This window comes from Corylus avellana, chromosome 5 (assembly GCF_965113065.1).
Source record: "Corylus avellana chromosome 5, dhCorAvel1.hap1.2, whole genome shotgun sequence".
Taxonomy (NCBI): Eukaryota; Viridiplantae; Streptophyta; class Magnoliopsida; order Fagales; family Betulaceae; genus Corylus; species Corylus avellana.
The window spans coordinates 8,299,713-8,319,723 of NC_142494.1; the positions used below are offsets into that span (position 1 = coordinate 8,299,713).

General features: G+C 37.2%; 2 protein-coding genes and 1 pseudogene across 2 annotated transcripts; all 3 read left to right on the forward strand.

Annotated features, from left to right (window-relative positions):
• Nucleotides 1-1,863: 1,863 nt before the first annotated feature.
• Nucleotides 1,864-3,559, forward strand: LOC148585335 (uncharacterized). Its single transcript, XM_088516715.1, has 4 exons — nt 1,864-2,026; nt 2,258-2,712; nt 3,035-3,270; nt 3,385-3,559. Exons 1-4 carry the CDS (start codon nt 1,864-1,866, stop codon nt 3,557-3,559), a joined length of 1,029 nt encoding a protein of 342 aa, XP_088372841.1.
• A 4,896-nt stretch (nt 3,560-8,455) lies between these two features.
• On the forward strand, nt 8,456-17,642 carry LOC148585336 (uncharacterized; annotated as a pseudogene).
• A 1,696-nt stretch (nt 17,643-19,338) lies between these two features.
• On the forward strand, nt 19,339-19,725 carry LOC148585337 (uncharacterized). The gene has a single exon (XM_088516231.1). The coding sequence runs from the start codon at nt 19,339-19,341 to the stop codon at nt 19,723-19,725; it is 387 nt and encodes a 128-aa protein (XP_088372357.1).
• The last annotated feature ends 286 nt before the right edge of the window (nt 19,726-20,011 follow it).

Here is a 20,011-nt window from a genome sequence, read left to right on the forward strand (position 1 = left end):
TTTTGATTTTTGCTAATACTAAATTAAAAATTGAAAATCGAAATTACAAAACTAAAGGACGATAAATTTAAACAAAATTTGCCGCAATCCCTGGCAACGGTGCCAAAAAATTGTTGTGCAAAAATCTACCTAAATTAATAGGTAAATAATTATACGTTTTACCTGCAAGTTCACAAGGTCAACATGGTAGTATAAGGTGCAAGTACAGGATCATTCCCACGAGCATTGCTGAATTTATGTTTAAAAATAGATTCCTTAAGCAAAAGCAAAATAAAAATTGATTGTTGATGTGATGATAACAAAGGGTAGGGCTTCGATATCCACTACTAATTATATTAAACTAGTATATCAATATGCAATGCTTTGATCAAGTTATGCATATTTAATGTTTGCCAACCTAAGGGCATAGGTGTATTCTCCTTAAGCTATTGATTTCCCTAAGCAACGAGTTAGGCATGGGTGTATACTCTAACTCTTTTCTTTCCTAAAGGATTTAGCATGGTATATACTAAGTTGTTCTTTAGAAAAGCATATGTTCTATGGAAATCGACAAACACACATGGCCTAGGGTGTGGGTGTATACTCCCGATTCCCCATGTTGATTAACCCAAGAATCGTGGTGTGGATTCTTTTGTTACTTAAGTTAAACCCAAGACTCGGTCATCCAAATTGATCTAACTAACAAGTCCATACCACATGCACATGTTGATCAGGCATACACATATGAAGAATTCATCCAAGCAGGTATTAATCAAGTTAAATAGCACAACATGATCATCACAAGGCGCCAATATTGAAATATTAATTTAACATAACTAGGGCTTCAATCTAGCCCTACTGAGTAAATTAGCTACACATAGCGTTGATGTTAAACATCTTCATAAAATAAAAGAAAAGAAAGGAAAGAATAAACCCGAGACTTGACTTGAGAGCTCCTATTCTTCTCCCTTCTCCAAGCCTCCTTATTCTAAAGGCTTAGGAGTCTATTTATAGGCTTTACAAGTCCTTGGAAAAGTAGTAAACCCTAGGGATTTTGTAGGGTTTCAATCCTATTACAATTTGGAGTTTGAAAAACCCTAATATGGAAATAGGGACATTATAGCTGCCACTTGGAATGCCTCATGCGCACGGGTGCGCTCGATCGCAGCCCATGTGCGCTCGATCGCAGATCTGCGATCGATCCTTCTTTTGGCCTGCGCTCGATCGCTCCTGGCTTGGCTCGTGCAGCATCTGCTCTGGTATTGCGCTCGATCGCAGTACCAGGGAGCTCCAATTTTTTCATCTTCTCTTTTTGAGCCGAAATCACCCAGTTTTACTTCACTTTCTTCCAAAAGCCTTTAAAAACATCAAAAACACAAAAAAGAATTAAAATGGCCTAATTAACAACAACCAAAGGATTAAAACATGTAAGATAAGGGTTGAAAATATGAATATTTTAGCACTTATCAGCTAGGAAGGATGAAAGCTCTTCCCCAGAATCACAATGATCATGGACATTATACTGAGAATTGTATAAGTCTTCAGTTTGAAATTGAAAAGTTTCTAAAAAATGGGAAGTTATTAAAATTCCTAGCTGAAGAAAACAGGAAAGACAGCAATCTTCAAAATAGTTAGAATCAAAGGTCGAAGCAGAATAGTGATAATCTGCGTAATCAGAAGCAAAGATGTGATGAACCGAGGATTTCTCAGAACAATCAACAAAATTCTCAGAATCAAACTATTGTTGGTGAAATTCAAATAATTTCAGGAGGATTGGCTGGTGAAGGAGAATCTAGTTCAGCAAGGGAAGCTTATGCAAGACAAGCAAAAATAGAAGAAATTTTCTCTCTTGAAAAGCCTTCCAAAGTACAAAAACAAGATCCTATGATCTTGACATTTTCAGAAGAAGATGCAAAAGAGATTTCAATGCCTCACGATGATGCATTGGTGATAACTTTAACAGTGGCTAACCCTGCTGTTCACCGAGTTTTGGTAGACAATGGTAGCTCGACAGATATTTTGTATTGGACAGTTTTTCAGCAATTGGGTATTAGTCGGGAGAAGATTAAACCTTTTCTATCACCATTGATAGGGTTTGTAGGAGAGCATGTTCAATCGATATAATTGATTTCTCTTCCAGTTACAGCAGGAACTGCTCCTAAACAAGCTACTATCATGGTAGATTTTTTGGTAGTTGACCGACCATCGGCTTATAATGCAATAATCAGTCGTCCAGCTTTAAATTAGTTAAGAGCTATAACTTCCACTTATCATATAGAGATTAAATTTTTGACATTTGAAGGGGTTGGTGAAGTTAAAGGCGATCAGGTTGTAGCAAGAAGGTGTTATAATACATCTCTGAAAAGATCTTCAGAGTCAGCACTTTTGACGGTTAGTAATGTGGGCAGTGAAAAGAGAATTCAGTTGAAAAAAGAACCAACCGAGCAATTGATTGATATACTGATAGCAGAAGGGAAAGTTGTAAATATCGAGTCTCAGCTGACTTCAAATGTTAAAGAAATTCTTATTCAGTTTCTTCGGGAAAATTTAGAAGTTTTTGCATGGTCTCATGAAGATATGCCTAGAATTGATCCAAAAGATATTGTTCATAAATTAAATGTGAATCCAGAGATGAAACCAGTAAAGCAAAAACGAAGAAAGTTTGCTCTTGAAAGAAACATGGCTATTGCCGAGGAAGTCGATAAACTGCTTAAAGCTCGGTTTATTGAAGAGGTATATTATCTTGATTGGTTGGCTAATGTAGTAATGGTAAAAAAATCCAATGGGAAATGAAGGATGTGTGTGGATTTCACCGATCTTAACAAGGCCTGCCCAAAAGACAGTTTTCCATTGCCACATATCAGTTCATTGATTGATTCGACTGCTGAGTTTCATGGATGCATTTTCTGGCTACAATCTAATCTTCATGCACCCATTTGATCAAGACAAAACAACATTTATTATTGACCGAGGTTTATACTATTACAAAGTTATGCCTTTCGGTTTAAAGAATGCTGGTGCTACTTATCAAAGGTTAGTAAACAAAATGTTTCAGGAACAAATCGGGAAGAATATGGAAGTTTATGTTGATGATATGTTGGTCAAGAGTAAGCTACATATAGATCATGTGAAAGATTTACAAGAAGCATTCATGACATTGAAGTGGTACAAAATGAAGCTGAATCCTACAAAGTGTGCTTTTGGAGTTTCATTAGGAAAGTTTCTCGGTTACATGGTGTCAAACCGAGGAATTGAAGCTAATCCTGAAAAAATTCAAGCAGTATTAGATATGTAGTCTTCGAAGAATACAAAGCAAGTTCAACAATTAATAGGAAGGATTGCAGCTTTAAACAGGTTTATTTCTCGTTCTACTGATAAATGTCTTCATTTCTTTAAAATTTTAAGAAAAGCATTTGAGTGGTCTGAAGAATGTGAACACGCATTTGATCAACTCAAAAAGTATTTGGTCAGCCCACCTTTGTTGAGCCGAACTGTTCCTGGAGAAACATTGTATTTGTATTTAGCCGTGTTTCTAACTGCGGTCAGTGCAGCTCTAATTCGGGAAGAAGAAGAAGTTTAGAAACCAGTGTATTTCATCAACCGAGCATTACGTGGAGCCGAAGAAAGATATGTGCAAATGAAAAAACTTACGTTTGCTTTGATAATTGCATCAAGGAAGCTTCGACCATATTTTAAAGCTCATACAATCAATGTGCTAACCGAGTATCTGTTGTAAAAAGTACTCTGGAAATTGGATTTGTCTGGTCGGTTAGTTAATAGGGTGATTGAACTCAGTGAGTTTGATATACAATTTGTTTCGCGAAATGCTATTAAAAGTCAAGCACTTGCAGATTTTTTAGTAGAATTCACTAATATGAAAGATCTAGAGACATGGTCGAAAGACAAGACGTGGGTGATTTATGTAGATGGGTCATCTACAAAGAAGAATGGTGGAGCTGGAGTAGTGTTAATTACACCAGATGGGAAAGAATTGAGTAGTTATTTGAGATTACACTACAAAAAAAAATAGGTTCTCCCGGCGTTTCCAATTCCAGCGTTTCTATAAAACGCCATCTAAATCATCATATGGGCCGTAGGTAATTGGCTAGCAATGACAACATTATTAGATGAAACTCCGTTTGGTAGGGTTTAATCTGAGGAGTTAAACCTAACAAGCTAAGAGATGGAACTAGGGCAAGAAGAAAGGAAGGAGGAGATAAACTAGAAAAAAGAAAGGCAGGAAGGAAGTGAAAATAGGTCTGCAGCTTATTCAATCAAGGCTGGTTGGACACGTGAAGCTATTTGCATGGTGGGTGAAATCAGCTGGCAAGCATTATTATTATTATTATTATTTTATTCTTTTTGTAAGTAGCTGCAGACCTATTATGAAAAGGCTTAAACATGGTCTTTATATATATATACCAATGTTATGGGAAAATGTTACGAGAAGAATTGCACAGCTGCTTTTCAATTTTGTAAATTAATTAAAGGTCATGATTTTCTCCTTAAATTTCGATCAATTATCATATATGATTTAAATAATTATATGACTAACCTATTTTATTTGTCAATTCCTACAATCCTACAGTTGCATGTGATTAACAATTTAATATAATATTAATTCTTAATTGAGAAAAAAGAAAGGAAGAATTCAAAAAAATAAAAATAAAAGATAGTTGGTTCAACTAATATCTATCTATGCAAATCAATGTCCTGAATATTAAGTTCAACTAAATGGTCTAAATATTTGAAAATCTCTACAAATCAACACTCCTAAATCAAATCAATATCTTGCTCTGATCTTCTTCAGCAATATCATATACAATTTAATTAATTATATGACTAACATATTATATTTGTAAATTCCTATTGTTGTCATTAACAATTTAACATAATAGTAATTCTCAACTTTATGCTTCATTTATTCGTAACATAATGGCCTTTCGTCAGTTTTCTCTCTAGGCTTCGAAAAACCCTAGAGAAGAAGAAAGTTTGCTTCTAGTCTTAATTTAGTCTGTTGAACTTCTCGAGCCAATGATCTTTAGGACCTTTGACATTGCCAAGCGATGGTCGACAGCTTGCATGTCAGACCTTGTTTTTGGGGTATCACCACATGTCATCAACTTTATGGTTGAAGGTACGGCAACCACGTGTCAGTTTTTGCTTGGCTTGGTGAAGCGCACCTTTTAAGGGCATTTAAGGCGATTGCGAGTTCCGAAGCAACCCTAGGGTTTTTTGCGCCGCTTCTTGCATCTTTCCACTTGAATGCGTTTTCAAAAGTTTTATAAAAGGCGCATCCGTTCTTTCCTTTTTCATTTTACGAAATTTTGCAAGCTTCTCTCTCACGAAAAACCCCATTTTCACTCCTCAAGAGCTTTGTGCAACTTTGGCTTTTCCGCTGGCTTGCTTCCATTCCCAGTCTTTTCCTCAATACGACTTCTTAAGAATAGTATGTTTTAGAATTTTGGTCGAATCTGTACCATCTACAGAGCCTTTCGTCGGTCTAGGTAGCCCAGTTCTTGATTACCTCCATTTCCTTCTTCCTCTAATCGAACCTGCGCTTGGTCACCTTCGATGTAGCATCACCCACCTTCTGATTCAAGGAGGTTTGATAAGCACCGAATGTTGCACATTCAAGCCCCTTAATTTGCATATGTTAATTCCTTAGCGTTGTTATTTGTTTGATTTTGTTATGTTTTTGTGTTTTCAGGTTATAAATAAAGATGCAATTAATTCCATTGATTTTGGGCTGAAAAGCACACTTTGAGATGATTAAGCTTAGCCAATCATAACAGAGGACTTATATGTTGTGGTTAAGTTTAATCAAATAAAAGAAGGGATTAATTCGAAATTTCTCAAATTGGAGTCAAAATCTGATTGGATTCAAATATTGATTCTGCATATGTCTCGGTATTTTGGCCATAACTTTCAGCTCAAATATCCGATTGAGGTGATTCAAGTGGGTCTCGAAAGCTAATGAAAATTTCTACAAATATTTGTGAAATATAATTTTCCTAATTCGGAGCTCCGAAATGCCAAAATTGCCCCGTAAGATAGGAACGCAATTCTGGGCGAATCCTATTCCGATTTGGACTTAGACTTAAATCTCCGAAATTTCTAGGATTACTAGGGATTTTAGGATTCTCCTAAGCCCTATAAATAGGGCTCTAAAAATTGTAAACAGACACACCGCTTCCTAGAGATAGAAATCAGAGAATTGTCTTTGGTGCTTAGAAGATTATGAGCGGCTAAACCCCTTCGTGGGGTGTTGATGTAACCCTATCCAAGCACAATGGTTTGATTGTATTTAATTTCTAGATTTTCAATTTATGCATGTTGATTGTATAACTATGAGGATTGCTACAATTGATTTCTGTTCTTCATATTAAATGCAATTGTTCTTAAATTCCAAAATCAATATTTGTGAAATTCTTCTCTTGTCTTAGAAAGTATTTTACTTTTATTGATCTCAAATCATTCTTGTTTTCTGTGATTATGAGGATGGTGGTTATACAATGGGTTTAATTGACATATGATCAATAGAATTTGATAGGCCATGCATAGGGAAGACGGATTGTACTACACCCTAGTTTAGTGTAATTTAGGTAGACAATCCGTGCCAACCGAAGATGGGTTACACTTATTCATTGATTGTATGTATCCTGTTAAAGAATTTGATAATTTATACCTAGGGAAGACGGGTCGTACCACATCTTAGTGGTTAGGTGGACGATCCGTGCCAACCAAAGATAGATTATGTTTATTCTTTAATAAAGTAATTTCTTGTTTATTTATAACATACATATAATGAATTTATGGGATTAATTATGATTAGCCATTGTTGTGCGGATAGAGGTGAAGTCAATACCCTACACTCTCTCTCTCTTATTTTATATCTCTTTTATTTTCATGCACTTTAGTTTTAAAGAAAATCAAATCAAATATCTTTTTAATTAAGTTAATTTTAATCTTTCAAATTTTGATAATGAAACCCCTGTAGTCCTTGAGGTTCGACACCCTCAATATAGCCCTATCCTACGGGATTCGTTCTATTGTGAGTGGTAATTTTATAATTGATATTTTTGAAAACAAAAATACCACATCAAGGTTACCCGTGCATTCCTCGGTTATTATCCTCGAGCCCTCTCTACATCATGGGTCGTAACGATGGGTCGGACTCTAATGAACTAAAACTTGCACAAGATTCATAAAATCTATAAATCTTGTGCAAGTTTTCCTCGAAAATGCATTTCAAAAATTATAAAATCTTGGAAAACCAGTCCAAGAAAAATCCTTATCCCGAGGATAGATTGGGAACCGACCCATTCTGAAAGACAAGAAATTTCCATAGTCACTCAGACAAGGAATTGGGGGGTAACTATTGGGTAATGGATTGCCACAAACAGCCCAACAGACCTCTAGGCCTGGTCCATTATGCAAGCCCACTAAAGACAGGCCTAGTCCGAGATATAGTCAGCCCGAACCGAGACATGGCCAGCGCACCTGGGGTATAATGGTCCTTCCACCAAGGGTACAATGGTCCTTTGGCAAGTGAAGGAAACCCACATTCACTAATGAAAGAAAATATCACTAATCTATTTGGTAATCACAAATCTCTCTCGAGCTCTTATTGCTTACTTGCTCTCCATCTCTCAAATCAACTACTAACTTAGGCATCAGAACTATCCCCTGCCGGCACACCCCGATAGCTCTTATCCTAAATTTCTTTCTTTTGTAGATCAACGACTCCTCGGATTCCATCCAAAGTCACTCCTCGGAAAATTGTTATCAACAGTATTTATGACTTTGTAACCTCATATTTTTTGGCTGTGATTTTTCAAAATTTTATGCTCTATGTGTTATAAGAGCTTTATGCTCTTGATCTTTTATTAATGAAATTTATTGATTTCGTTATAAAATAATAATAATAATAATAATAAATTTTTAAAAAGGGAAAAATATAAAAAAGCCCCCCAAACTACCAGCCGTTTTCGATTTAGCCCCCTGATGTTCCAAAAGTCATAAAGTAGCCCCTCAAACTACCAAACTATCGCATTTTGGCCACTCCGTTAGTCAAAACTGTCAGTCTGGACGGAAACTACAAAATGACGTCGTTTGGTTACGGGTAAGTTACAAAAATGCCCTTGTATGTATTTTTTTTTTTTTTTTTTTTTTTTTTTAAGGAGGAGCAAAACGGCACCGTTTTGCTCCAAAAAGGGTTCACTTACCCTAAGCAAAACGGCGCCGTTTTGCTTAGGTTAAGTGAACAAAACTCCAAAGCTGCCAACCCACGCACAGGTCCTCCCCCTCATGCACAGCCTTTGCCGATCCTCTTCTCCACACGCACAGCTCCGGTCATCCAGCCGATCGCGCCGGCCGTCCCCCTCACGCAGATCGTCCCGTCGTCCCGCAAAACCTGCAAAACCGAAAAAGCCACAAATCATTCCGTCCAAACAGCCCAATCGGATTGTCTCCCATGCATAGCTCCGGTATTCCAGCAGATCGTGCCGGTCGTCCCCCTCACGCCGATCGTCCCGTCGTCCCGTCGTCACACCATCGTCCTGCAAAACCGAAAAAGCCACAAATCATTCCGTCCAAACAGCCCAATCTGTCACTGAAGGTAACCCATTGAGTTGTTCCTATTTTTTAGGGTTTGTGGAGAATGATTTTGGGCGTTTTGTAGATGTATTGATGGTCTGATTTAGTGTGAAGAAAAATTGACTTTATAGTGTCCGAAAGTGATATGGGTCCCTATGTTTCTGTGTATTTGTTTGTATATTTTTTTTCCTTGTCTGCAGACCCATTATTTTTTCTGTATAATATAATATTTGAAGTTATTGGTTGATGATGAGTTTATTGTCTGCTTATTGTCGGATGGGTTGGTTGTATGATTTGTTTTTTTGCATTCTGCCTTCCCTATTTTCTGTGGTCCCCCTTGTTGTAATGCATGTCATCTGTGGTCCCCTTTGTTGTCTGCTGTAAAGGAAAAGAAAGAAAAATGTGAACAAACCATGACAATAAGCAATACACCATGAGCTAACCGAAAATTAACAAAAAATAAATGAAATTGTCCAAATGCAGCGCACCCACCTTGCTTCTTTCAACCTACAGACGGACCGGAATTTTATTTAAAATGCACTCCCAAATGAGGAACTTTCAACAAATTTGAATTTATTTATTTAAGAACACATCTTTGGCTTGCAAAATCTTAAATGAACTCCAATAGAAAGTAGACATTAACAAAGAACCTTAGTAGTTGTATATATTTTGGCACGAGAAGGGAAAATTATTCTTAGCCCGCCCTCCCCCCAACTTACACGTTGTTTACAAAAGCACTACCAAACTTTAGAAAGTGATAATCAACCTTCCACTTTGTGAAACAAAATTGTGTGGTCATTTCGTAACATAAAAAAGTTATCTCAAAAAAAATATGTATAGCACTTAATTAATTTGTACTCTTTATTTTTTTTAGCTCACATATAAAATCACGATAATTAATTTATTTTATAGTGCGGAGTAACCCTACATCCCATCACTATTTATGAAATCCATCCGCAATGGGTGACGTGGATGTAGCATTACTCGTATACAAAAAATATAACTTTGCATTAAATGGTAATAATGTATCTCGATTTTTTTTTTCTTCTTCTCCTCCCTTTGAAGAAGCAGAGACGCAAAACCAAAGCACATGTGAACGCCACCCAACCCTCACACGTTTGAATTGAAACTACATGCTCGGTTTTTGTATATAGGCACAGTAACAAAAACCATAAAATTCGGGTAGGGTGTATTCAATTCTAGAGCCATCAAATTTATAGCTTGTTTTTTTACTTGTCTATTTTTCCCCGTTTCTGTGGTTCCACATTTATGCAGTGGTCAATGATAAAATAAGTAGGAATACCTACGGCTTGGGTGTATTCGGTTTTGTGGTCCCTATGAAATAACGCCGTATAAAATAATGTCATATCAAATACTCATATGATCATATAAAGTTGCATGTGCCTTTATAATTGGGTGTACATAATTAATGACCATATATTGTCTAGATTTGTTTCCGGGATGTTCCCTTACTTTATATTGAATGCCTTGTACAATTTAACTTTAATTATTATTTTTATTTTTCCTGTTATGTGGAGGGTGACGTAGATGTGCATGATGAGACGTATGATGAGGATAAGTTGTCATTTTTTGAGATTGTGGGTATAGTAAAAAAATGTGGATACAAGTCTGGGGATTTGGTGTATTACTTAGAGCCAGGTTATAGTATTCAAGGTGGTTTGAAATTAATTTCATCAGATCATAATGTCTTAAAAATGGTTGCTGCACATAAAGGGGTACCGGTTATTGAGTTATACCTTGTTTCATTTGATGAGCCTGCAGTTAATGATGATGAATATGAAGACGATAATGATGATGATGATGATGAACATGGTGAAAATAGTAGGATTGATCGAGATGATCCTTATTGGGAAGAAGTTTTCAAACCGGACTTGTTTGATGAAGATAACAACCTCCCTGGGCCATCCATGGCAGGGGGAAATGTTGAGGAAGGTGGTGTTGAGGGTAATGAGGGTGATGATGGGGATGAGGATAATGATGAGGAGGATGAGAGTGATGAGGTGGCGGAGGATGATAACCAAAATGCAAATGCAAGGGAAGTTGGAAAAGAGAGTGGAGGGGGTCAGTGCTATGGTGATGAGGTTGAGGATGATGATGCAAACTCTACCATGGCCCGAAGTGACATTCTTGTATCCCCTCCTATAAGTGATGAGGAGAATGAGGTTTCATCTGCTGCCAGATTTGTAACTAGGCGAACAGAGTTTCAACAAATTGACATGTCGAATCCACAGTTGAGTAATGGGCAAATGTTTCCCTCAATCAAAGACTTTAGACAGGCAATTAGGGAGAACAATTTGAAGAAAGGTAAGGATATAAGGTTTAAAAAAAATTACCTAGCCAAATGTATTGTCGTATGCAGGGATCCAGGTTGTAGGTATCGAATTTACGGTCGTAAATGCAAGGATCAAGATTCATTTGAAATTAGATCGATACAAGACAAACACACTTGTACAAGGCAGCCTAGGAATTCGACTGTGAAATCTGGATGGATTGCTGATAAACTTATTGATAAGTTTAGAGTGCAACCTAACATGCCGTTGAAGGCAATTCTTGGGGAAGTGAAGGACAAGTGGGGTGTTGATGTTAATAAATGCCAATTGTATAGGGCTAGAAGAATTGCAAAGGAAATACTTCATGGCAAAGACAAGCTGCAATACAAGAAGCTTTGGGATTATTGTGAAACCATTAGACAAACAAATCGGGGTAGTTGTGTCATGATGAAGGTTGATAGACCTTTACCTGACCATCCAGCATGTTTCCAAAGGTTGTATTTCTCATTGGCTGCCATGAAGAAAGGTTTTCGAGCTGGTTGTAGGCCTATCATTGGGTTGGATGGATGCTTTTTGAAGGGGACTTATAAGGGACAGCTTTTGTCAGCCATTTCGAGGGATGGCAATAATAACATGTACCCAGTGGCTCTTGCAGTTGTTGAGGCAGAAACCAAAGATAGTTGGATATGGTTTCTTGAGACTTTGGTCTCATATCTTGGCACCCCTCTTGCACAAGGATGGACATTTATTTCTAATCGTCAAAAGGCAACTATATTATAAGTTCATTATTTTGATTTGTTTTTGTTTTTCATTGTTTTCATCAAAAGATAACCAAGTGTTGTTTATTACTCATTGTGGTTGTAGGGGCTGCAACCAGCGTTTGATGTGGTGCTTCTCGGGGGTGACCATCGGTTCTGTGTGAGGCATTTGTATGCGAACAACAGAGATGCAGGTCATCGTGGTCTAACATTGAAAGACAAGTTATGGGCTGCGGCTGCAACATACACTGAAGCTGAATTCCATAAGGAAATGGATGAATTGAAGCATATAAGTGATGATGCATACAACTACTTGTCAAGTGTTGACCCAAGCTCATGGTCCAGGGCTTGGTTCAATACATTCCCGAGGTGTGATCTACTTGTCAACAACCTCTGTGAGTGCTTGAATGCATACATCCTGAACGCGCGTGACCTGCCGATCATATCGATGCTAGAATTCATAAGGAAGAAGTTGATGAAGAGATATCAAACGAAGAGGGATGGCATCCGCACCATGACTGGGAGGCTATGTCCAAGGGTTGGTGCCAAATTGGATAAAATTGGACAGGTTGCTGGGCATTGCTACAGCACATATGCTGGGGCTGGGTTATACGAAGTAACACACAATAATAAATAGTATGTTGTGAATTTGTTGAGGAAAACTTGTGGTTGTAGACAGTGGGACATGATAGGAATCCCATGTGCACATGCAATGTCAGCAATTTGGTTTTTTAATGCAAACCCCGAAGATTATGTAGATGATTGGTATAGTGTTGAGATGTATAAAAAAGCCTATGATGACATTGTGTATCCAATGCCTGGAGAGGACCAATGGGTGAAGACTAACTACGACCAAGTGGACCCCCCATAAGTAGAATACAACCAGAGAGGCCGAGAAAAGTAAGGACAAGGGGTCCAGAAGAGCCGGTTAACCAATACCGTATGAGGAAGGGTGGAGTGAGGATGAGATGCGGCAAATGCAGAGGGATTGGACACAATAGCAGAACATGTCCACGGAATAGAACAAAGGCAGTGAATTACAATAGAGGAAGCAGTAGTGCAAGACAACATGAGGTGAGTTACTACATGTTTGTCTTTTTTTTCTTTTTCTTTTTTTTTTCTTCTCAAATACTCCTGTTCATTATATTGTATTGTGTTAATATTTGACAAGTTTATTATCATAGGTACAAGATGGTAGTGGTCGAAGTGTACATGTTCAGAACCCAACTCCCCAGCCAACCATTGAGGTTGAACCAGTAAGTGATAAACTGTTTACATGCCATTACTCATTGCAATTAGTTCATTACATTTGATTTACCAAGTTAACATCATATTTGCAGATTTTGCAAGATACTGGTGCATCTTCTAGAGGTAGAGGGAGTACTAGGGGTAGGGGTAGGGGTAGAGGTAGAAGTCAGTTTCAACCTACCCCAGAAGGGTCTACTGGACTGCAAAAGGGTGGACCAAGGACTAGGGGAGGGCCTACTGGACTGCATATTGGTGGACCAAGGACTAGGGGTGGAGGTAGAGGTCAGTTTCAGGGTACTGTCCACACAGTCAGATTGTATGGGCCTTCTTAAGATCAAACACCACAGTCTCAGGGCAATGCTAGTGTGAGCAAACTATTTATAATATTATTTCATTGTGGTGCATTTTACTTTTGGATGACACAATAAAATGTTATTTCAATTATAATAGTATTTCAACTATTTAATATTGTAAAATGTTACATAGTTTCAGGGTACTGTCAACACTGTAAGGTTGTATGGACCACCTAATACACAGTCCGCACAGTCAGAGAGAAATGCTAGTGTTAATGTGAGTTCTTCAACCCACTAAGTGTTTCTTTTGTTAAATTATTATACACTTCAATTTAACTTGACGAATGATGTTAATTAAATGATATTATTTATGTTTAGAAGAATCGATACACTACTCCATCAATTCATTTGGCACGTGGATTATTACAGTTTGGGTTGGATTTTTTTTTTTTTGTTTTTTTTGTTTCGAAGAGTATGAATGAAGTTAATGAAAGCTCACAACAAATGATTAGCTTGAATATATCGTTTAAAGTCTGTAAGTTTAACAGGTAATAGGAAAATTAGGTGGTTAATGTGGTAGGAGGCTGTTTGTGTGATTTATGCATGTGATTACCGATGATGTAATTATTAATAGGGACTTTGATATTTAGTTGGAAATTTTCAGATTTTGCCTATGTTTTTTTATGTGATTTTTCCATTTTGATAATTAGATCTTACAGTTTTGCTTTTTTTTTTTCCTTTTTCTTTTCAAATAGTTCCTGCACGTGCCTTGATGGTCTAATTAATTAATGGCATGACACGCCATACTAATAAATTAATGTCACACGACTCTCATTTGACACATTAATTTTTTGCCCAATTTAGAAGATGAATTGTATATAAGGAGTGTTTATATAGAATTAATTTATCGTTCGTGAATTACTATGTGCATGACTAACTAATCCTCAGTGCCTATTTTGATGAAATTGAAATAAAATAAATCTAGGTTGCAAATTGACTAAAATATTGCCAGTTAGAAACAATATATGTTGTCATCCAGAGTAGCTTCACTTTCTAAACAATTTAAAAATGATAGTTGACTCCATGTGGGTGCTTACGCTTTGATTCCTTTGAATTTGATGGTTGGTTAATGTCAGCCCATACTTTTCGACGCAGGAACATGGAACATCGCAACCAGAAGGGTCTGCTCAACCAAGTGGATCTTCTCAGCCTTCTCAACCACAGTTGGGGCGTACTACTGTATGTACATCAACGCCTGCAAGAAGAGGTAAAACTATTGTACATACCGTGCAGAAGTCAATTGCAGTAATGGAGGCTAACAAGAGAAAAAGGAAGAAGCCAGATTGGCAAAAATATTAGATCCAAGGAAAGGGATTACTACAACGAGAATTGGTCATTTTGGATGTATATATATATATATATATATGGTTGATGCTACAATTTGATCATTTTGGACGTGTAATATATATATGGGTAATGATAGACACATTTACCTTGTCAATGCTGCAATTTGGTCATTTTGGATGTGTAATATATATATATATGGGTAATGGTAGATACATTTACCGTGTGAATGCTACAATTTGGTCATTTTGGATGTGTAATATATATATGGTTAATGTTTAGACACATTTACAAAACCATTATTATTTGTGATAGAGAATTGAACTTGAACTTAATTTCCCAAAATCATTTCCTTATATCATGAACATACTCTTAACTACAATTGTACAGGAAAAACACCAATTAGACAAGGATTACGTGTAAACACTGCTTTATAGAACACAAGCGATGCAATTTAGTTGGAATAGGTGAATGCACAAACAATTAAAACTCCTTAAATTGTCATATCAGGAAATTGAAATAGAAACATCTCAAACATATACCTACTAAGACATAGGTTTTGCACTTCAATACAACCCACTAAATAATAGTCCTTAAACTACATAGGTTTCTCCCTCTCACGGCAACATTGCCCTACTAACAGTGCAATGACGTTTCTCCCTATCATTAACAAAACAACAACAACAACAACAAAAAAGCTAAGATCAAACAAGTGGCCAATGACATCCTTAAGTTTTTTTCGATGCTAGTGTTTTGGCACTTTTCAGCAGCAATCTGCAACGTCAACTTCGCCAGTTCAGTTTCAAAACCTTTCTTCTGATCAACTATTTGGGCATTGAACTGTGACACAGGGAGCATAGCTTCTTCGTCAACTCACATAAAATAATCATAACCACGATCACCTTCGCTCTGCATATTTCATAAATGAGAATTACTAACCAATTCACAAACATAGTGTAATATAATTTAGTGCTAACTAAAAAAACAATGGAGTTCTTCAAAGTCATCTAGTAATAATTACGAACTCAAATTAATTGAAACAAGCTAGAACTCGTTGGATAGGAAAAAGCATCCAAGAATTATGATTGTCATGGGAGTGTAAATTAAAGCACATACAAGTTGGATTCAGGAGCATTACTTGGCACTGCTCACATGGCACGCTCTCACTGGTGAGAGTAGCAAGTTAATGCACTCAATTTTTTGCAAAATTAATCATCTTTCAATAAATTTTCCTTCTCTTTTTTGCTTGACACAAATTAGGAAAATACTAGCCTGCATTTTTTATTTTTTATTTTTTATTTTTTTAATTTTTTCAAAGTTAATAATTTTAACATTTCTTTTCAAATAGTTTATATTACTTCATTTAAATATATAGATAAGTTTAATATAAATTCTCACCCATTAATAAATATTCCAATAGTTCACATTTGATGAGTGCCACTCATACAATTGTGGATATTCTAATCTTTTTTCTCCTCGCGGCCACAGAACTAAAAAACATGGAACATGTCACCTCAACTAATAACATTTAGGATGAGGAATTCTGATGTAAGATTAATTAGAAATTTGAAGTCAGAAGAAAAAGCAGTGGAAAAAACCAATTTATATTATTTTTCTTATTTGGTAAAATATATATATTTTTTTACTTGATTAATGAATGATGATCCTTACAAAAAAAAAAAAAAAAATTAATGTCTCATCAAACAATGGAGTTCTTCATGTACTATTTTAGCACTCCATTTCCATTTCGGAAATAGCCTACTTGTGACATCAAGGCATAAGGACAGGAAACAAATTGTCATGTAGTAATAATTATCGACTCAAATTTTCAAGTAATTTATATTTCCCACCATAGGGCTAACAAAAGGGGTAGCTCCAATTCATTTTTGCAGCAACTTGCATAGCCCCAACATCAAAATTAATCAAACTCAAATGACCTAAATTTTAAAATTGACAATCCAATATACCAATTATACAACCACAAAACACACACAGAAAGTTAGTGAAAATGACTTAAAATTTAAGCAAATGCAATGTTTTAATTAAGCTCCCCCGTCACTTTTCTCGTAGCCAAAGGGATATAACATGGCAGTGAAATTTACTATTTAATTTTGCATTAATTTCTCTTATATAAAATGGTACATTGCATTTGCATTTTCCATTTCGGAAATAGCCTACTTCTTGTGACATCAAGTCATAAGGACAGGAAACAAACTGTCATATAGTAATAATTATCAACTCAAATTTTCAAGTAATTTACATTTCCCATAGAGGGCTAACAAAAGGGGTAGCTCCAATTCATTTTTGCAGCAACTTGCATAGCCCCGACATCAAAATTAATTAAACTCAGATGACCTAAAATTTAAAATTGACAATCCAACATACCAATTCTACAACCACAAAACACGCACAGAAAGTGAGTCTTCAAAGAGTATAAGTCATTATTTTTTGTATCAAACTTAAATAATCAAATTTTCCATTCCACTTAGAGGCAAACAGGTGGGACAGTTCCGGTTCATTTTTTAACCACACAAAAAAAATAGTCCATTTGAAATACCTAGAAGCCCTAAATCAACCACATCAACGTCGAACACATCTCGTAGAAGAGACCCACAAACCCAAACCAACAATCACTGTACAAAATTCAAACAAACAGAGAAACAAATAAAGAAAGAAATCGAACCCCTAATTTTTAAATCCCTAAATTCGCATCTTGTATTTTCTGCATCCAATAAACCTTCTACCAAGATTTTTCTGTGTGCGAAAAGTCATCATTGGTGATTCAATTCCGCACAGGCATTTCGTACACGCAGAGGTAGACTTCGCCGGTGAACTTTCCGCCGACAGTACACAGCCACTCGCATCATCGTCAGCGAACTCACTTCCAATCTTCTCCATTGTTGACGAGCTGTTGGCTGAAATCTTCAAAGTCAGACTTCTTTCCCCGACGATTTCGGTGTTTAATGGGTTGGGTAAGAAAACCCTAAAATCGTTGTAGGATTTGCATGATATGGGAGACGATCCGATTGGGCTGTTTGGATGGAATGATTTGTGGCTTTTTCGGTTTTGCAGGACGATGGCGTTACGACGGGAAGATCGGCGTGAGGGGGACGACCGGCATGATTGACTAGAATACTGGAGCTGTGCGTGGGAGACGATCTGATTGGACTGTTTAGACGGAATGATTTGTGGCTTTTTCGGTTTTGCAAGTTTTGCGGGACGACGGGACAATCGGCGTGAGGGGGACGACCGGCGCAATCGGCTGGATGACCGGAGCTGTGTGTGTGGAGAAGAGGATCGGCAAAGGCTGTGCGTGAGGGGGAGGACCTATGCGTGGGTTGGCAGCTTTGGAGTTTTTTTCACTTAACCTAAGGAAAATGGCGCCGTTTTGCTTAGGGTAAGTGAACCCTTTTTGGAGCATCCTCCTTAAAAAAAAAAAAAAAAAAATACATACATACAAGGGCATTTTTGTAACTTTTCCGTAACCAAACGACGTCGTTTTGTAGTTTCCGTCCAGACTGATGGTTTTGATTAACGGAGTGGCCAAAATGCGACAGTTTGGTAGTTTGAGGGGCTACTTTATGACTTTTGGAACATCATGGGGCTAAATCGAAAACGGTTGGTAGTTTGGGGGGCTTTTTTATATTTTTTCCAAAAAAAAAAAAACTTCCAAGTCAACGAAAGCCTTTCTAGCATGCCAACCACTTTTGACTTTGATCAAAATCCTGACTAAACTCAGCATTAATGAGACAAGTTAGTTGTGGTTGTCCTTTTTTGTCTTTTTATTTTTTGGAAAAAATGCAAAATCAGTCCTTGTGGTTTACTTGATTTGCAATTAACTCCTTGTAGTATCAAAATGAAGTTAAAGGTCCCTAAGGTATGCCAAAAAAATAATTTAATCCCTATGGTCAAATTCCGTTCACTGACTTAACAGATTATGATAACATGAAACGTTAGAACCAATAAAATTGTGATACTTGTCATATTTAAGTCAGTGTCACACTAATTGAATATGTTAAATTAGCGGACGGAATTTGACTGTAGGGACTAAATTATTTTTTTGGCATACCTTGGGAACCTTTAAATTCATTTTGATAGCACAAAGAGTTAATTATAAATCAGGTAAATCACAAGGACTAATTTTTCATTTTTTCCTTATTTTTTTATAAAGACAACGAAAGCCTTTCTAGAACAAAATCGTGACTAAACTCAGCATTGAATAGTTAGTTGTGGTTGTCATTTTTTTTTTTTTTTTTGTTTTATAAAGACAACGAAAGCCTTTCTAGCACGCCAACTACTTTTGACTTTGATCAAAATCCTGACTAAACTCAGCATTAATGAGACTAGTTAGTTCTGGTTGTCCTTTTTTTTTTTTTTTTTTTTTGGGAAAATTACAGTTTACCCCCCCAAAGTTGTCAGCGATTTGCAATTCCGCCTCCAAAGTTTCAATTTTTGCAATCCACCCCCCTAAAGTTTCAATTTTTTTCAATTCAGGCATTCCGTCAGTCAAAGCCGCTTTGACTGACGGAACAGTGATCACGTGCAAGTCACGTGATCACTGTTGGTTGTTTTTTTCCCAAAATGCCTCCATCCCTACCCCCATCCCAAAAAAAAAACTATAATCTGTTCGGGCCATCTCCCCCACAACATGAGCCAATTAAATAAAGTCAGGAGTAACAATTATCACAAAGCAATCCAATTTCCAAAACAACTACTAACAATAAATATCATCAGTATTTGCTTTAACGTGTCATTCACGAAGCCGCACTCTTTTTCAGTTTTATAAATAGCCAACTTTGTCTTGACAGAAGAAACTGCACCAATAAAATGAAGAGGCAAAGAAATCTAGAGGGTACTACTACTACGACCAAGTTTGAAGGTGCAACAATGGTGGAAACGTCAATGACAAACAAGAAGGCCAAGAGGGAAGTTGAGAAGAGAAAAGAGGAGGTGGGGAAGGTCGAGGAGGAGAGGAGGGAATTAGGCAGAGATCAGCCCGGGTTTGCTGTGGCAGATTATGAGATGAGTTGGGAGGAGTACTACTGTCCATGGCTGGGTGGTGCTGTGGATGAGCAAATGTCATGGGGGTCCCTTTGGCTGCCGTTTTGGGATGTTGAGTCTATGTGTGAAGATTATAGTGCATTCTTTGGTGATGTTGCTTGGGATGATGATATTTGGAACGTGAGGGGTATCATGGAGGTACCAAAACCATGAGAACAAGAAACACAGCTTTGCCGGCGTACTCTGTCGACGCCGGCACAGCAACCTTCGCCGGCGTCCTCTGTCGACGCCGGCAGATGAGGTTCTGCCGGCGTCAACAGAGGACGCCGGCACAGTTACCTTCGCCGGCGTTCTCCATCGACGCCGGCAGATTGGGGGAACCTTCCACAATATCTTTTGCAGTTAAGTATCTCTTGCAACCCATCCTGTCTGCATGTTCCAGAACTAACTTTGCTCTTGCCAAAGGATCTTTTGCAGCCAAAGTAGATGGATGACTGTG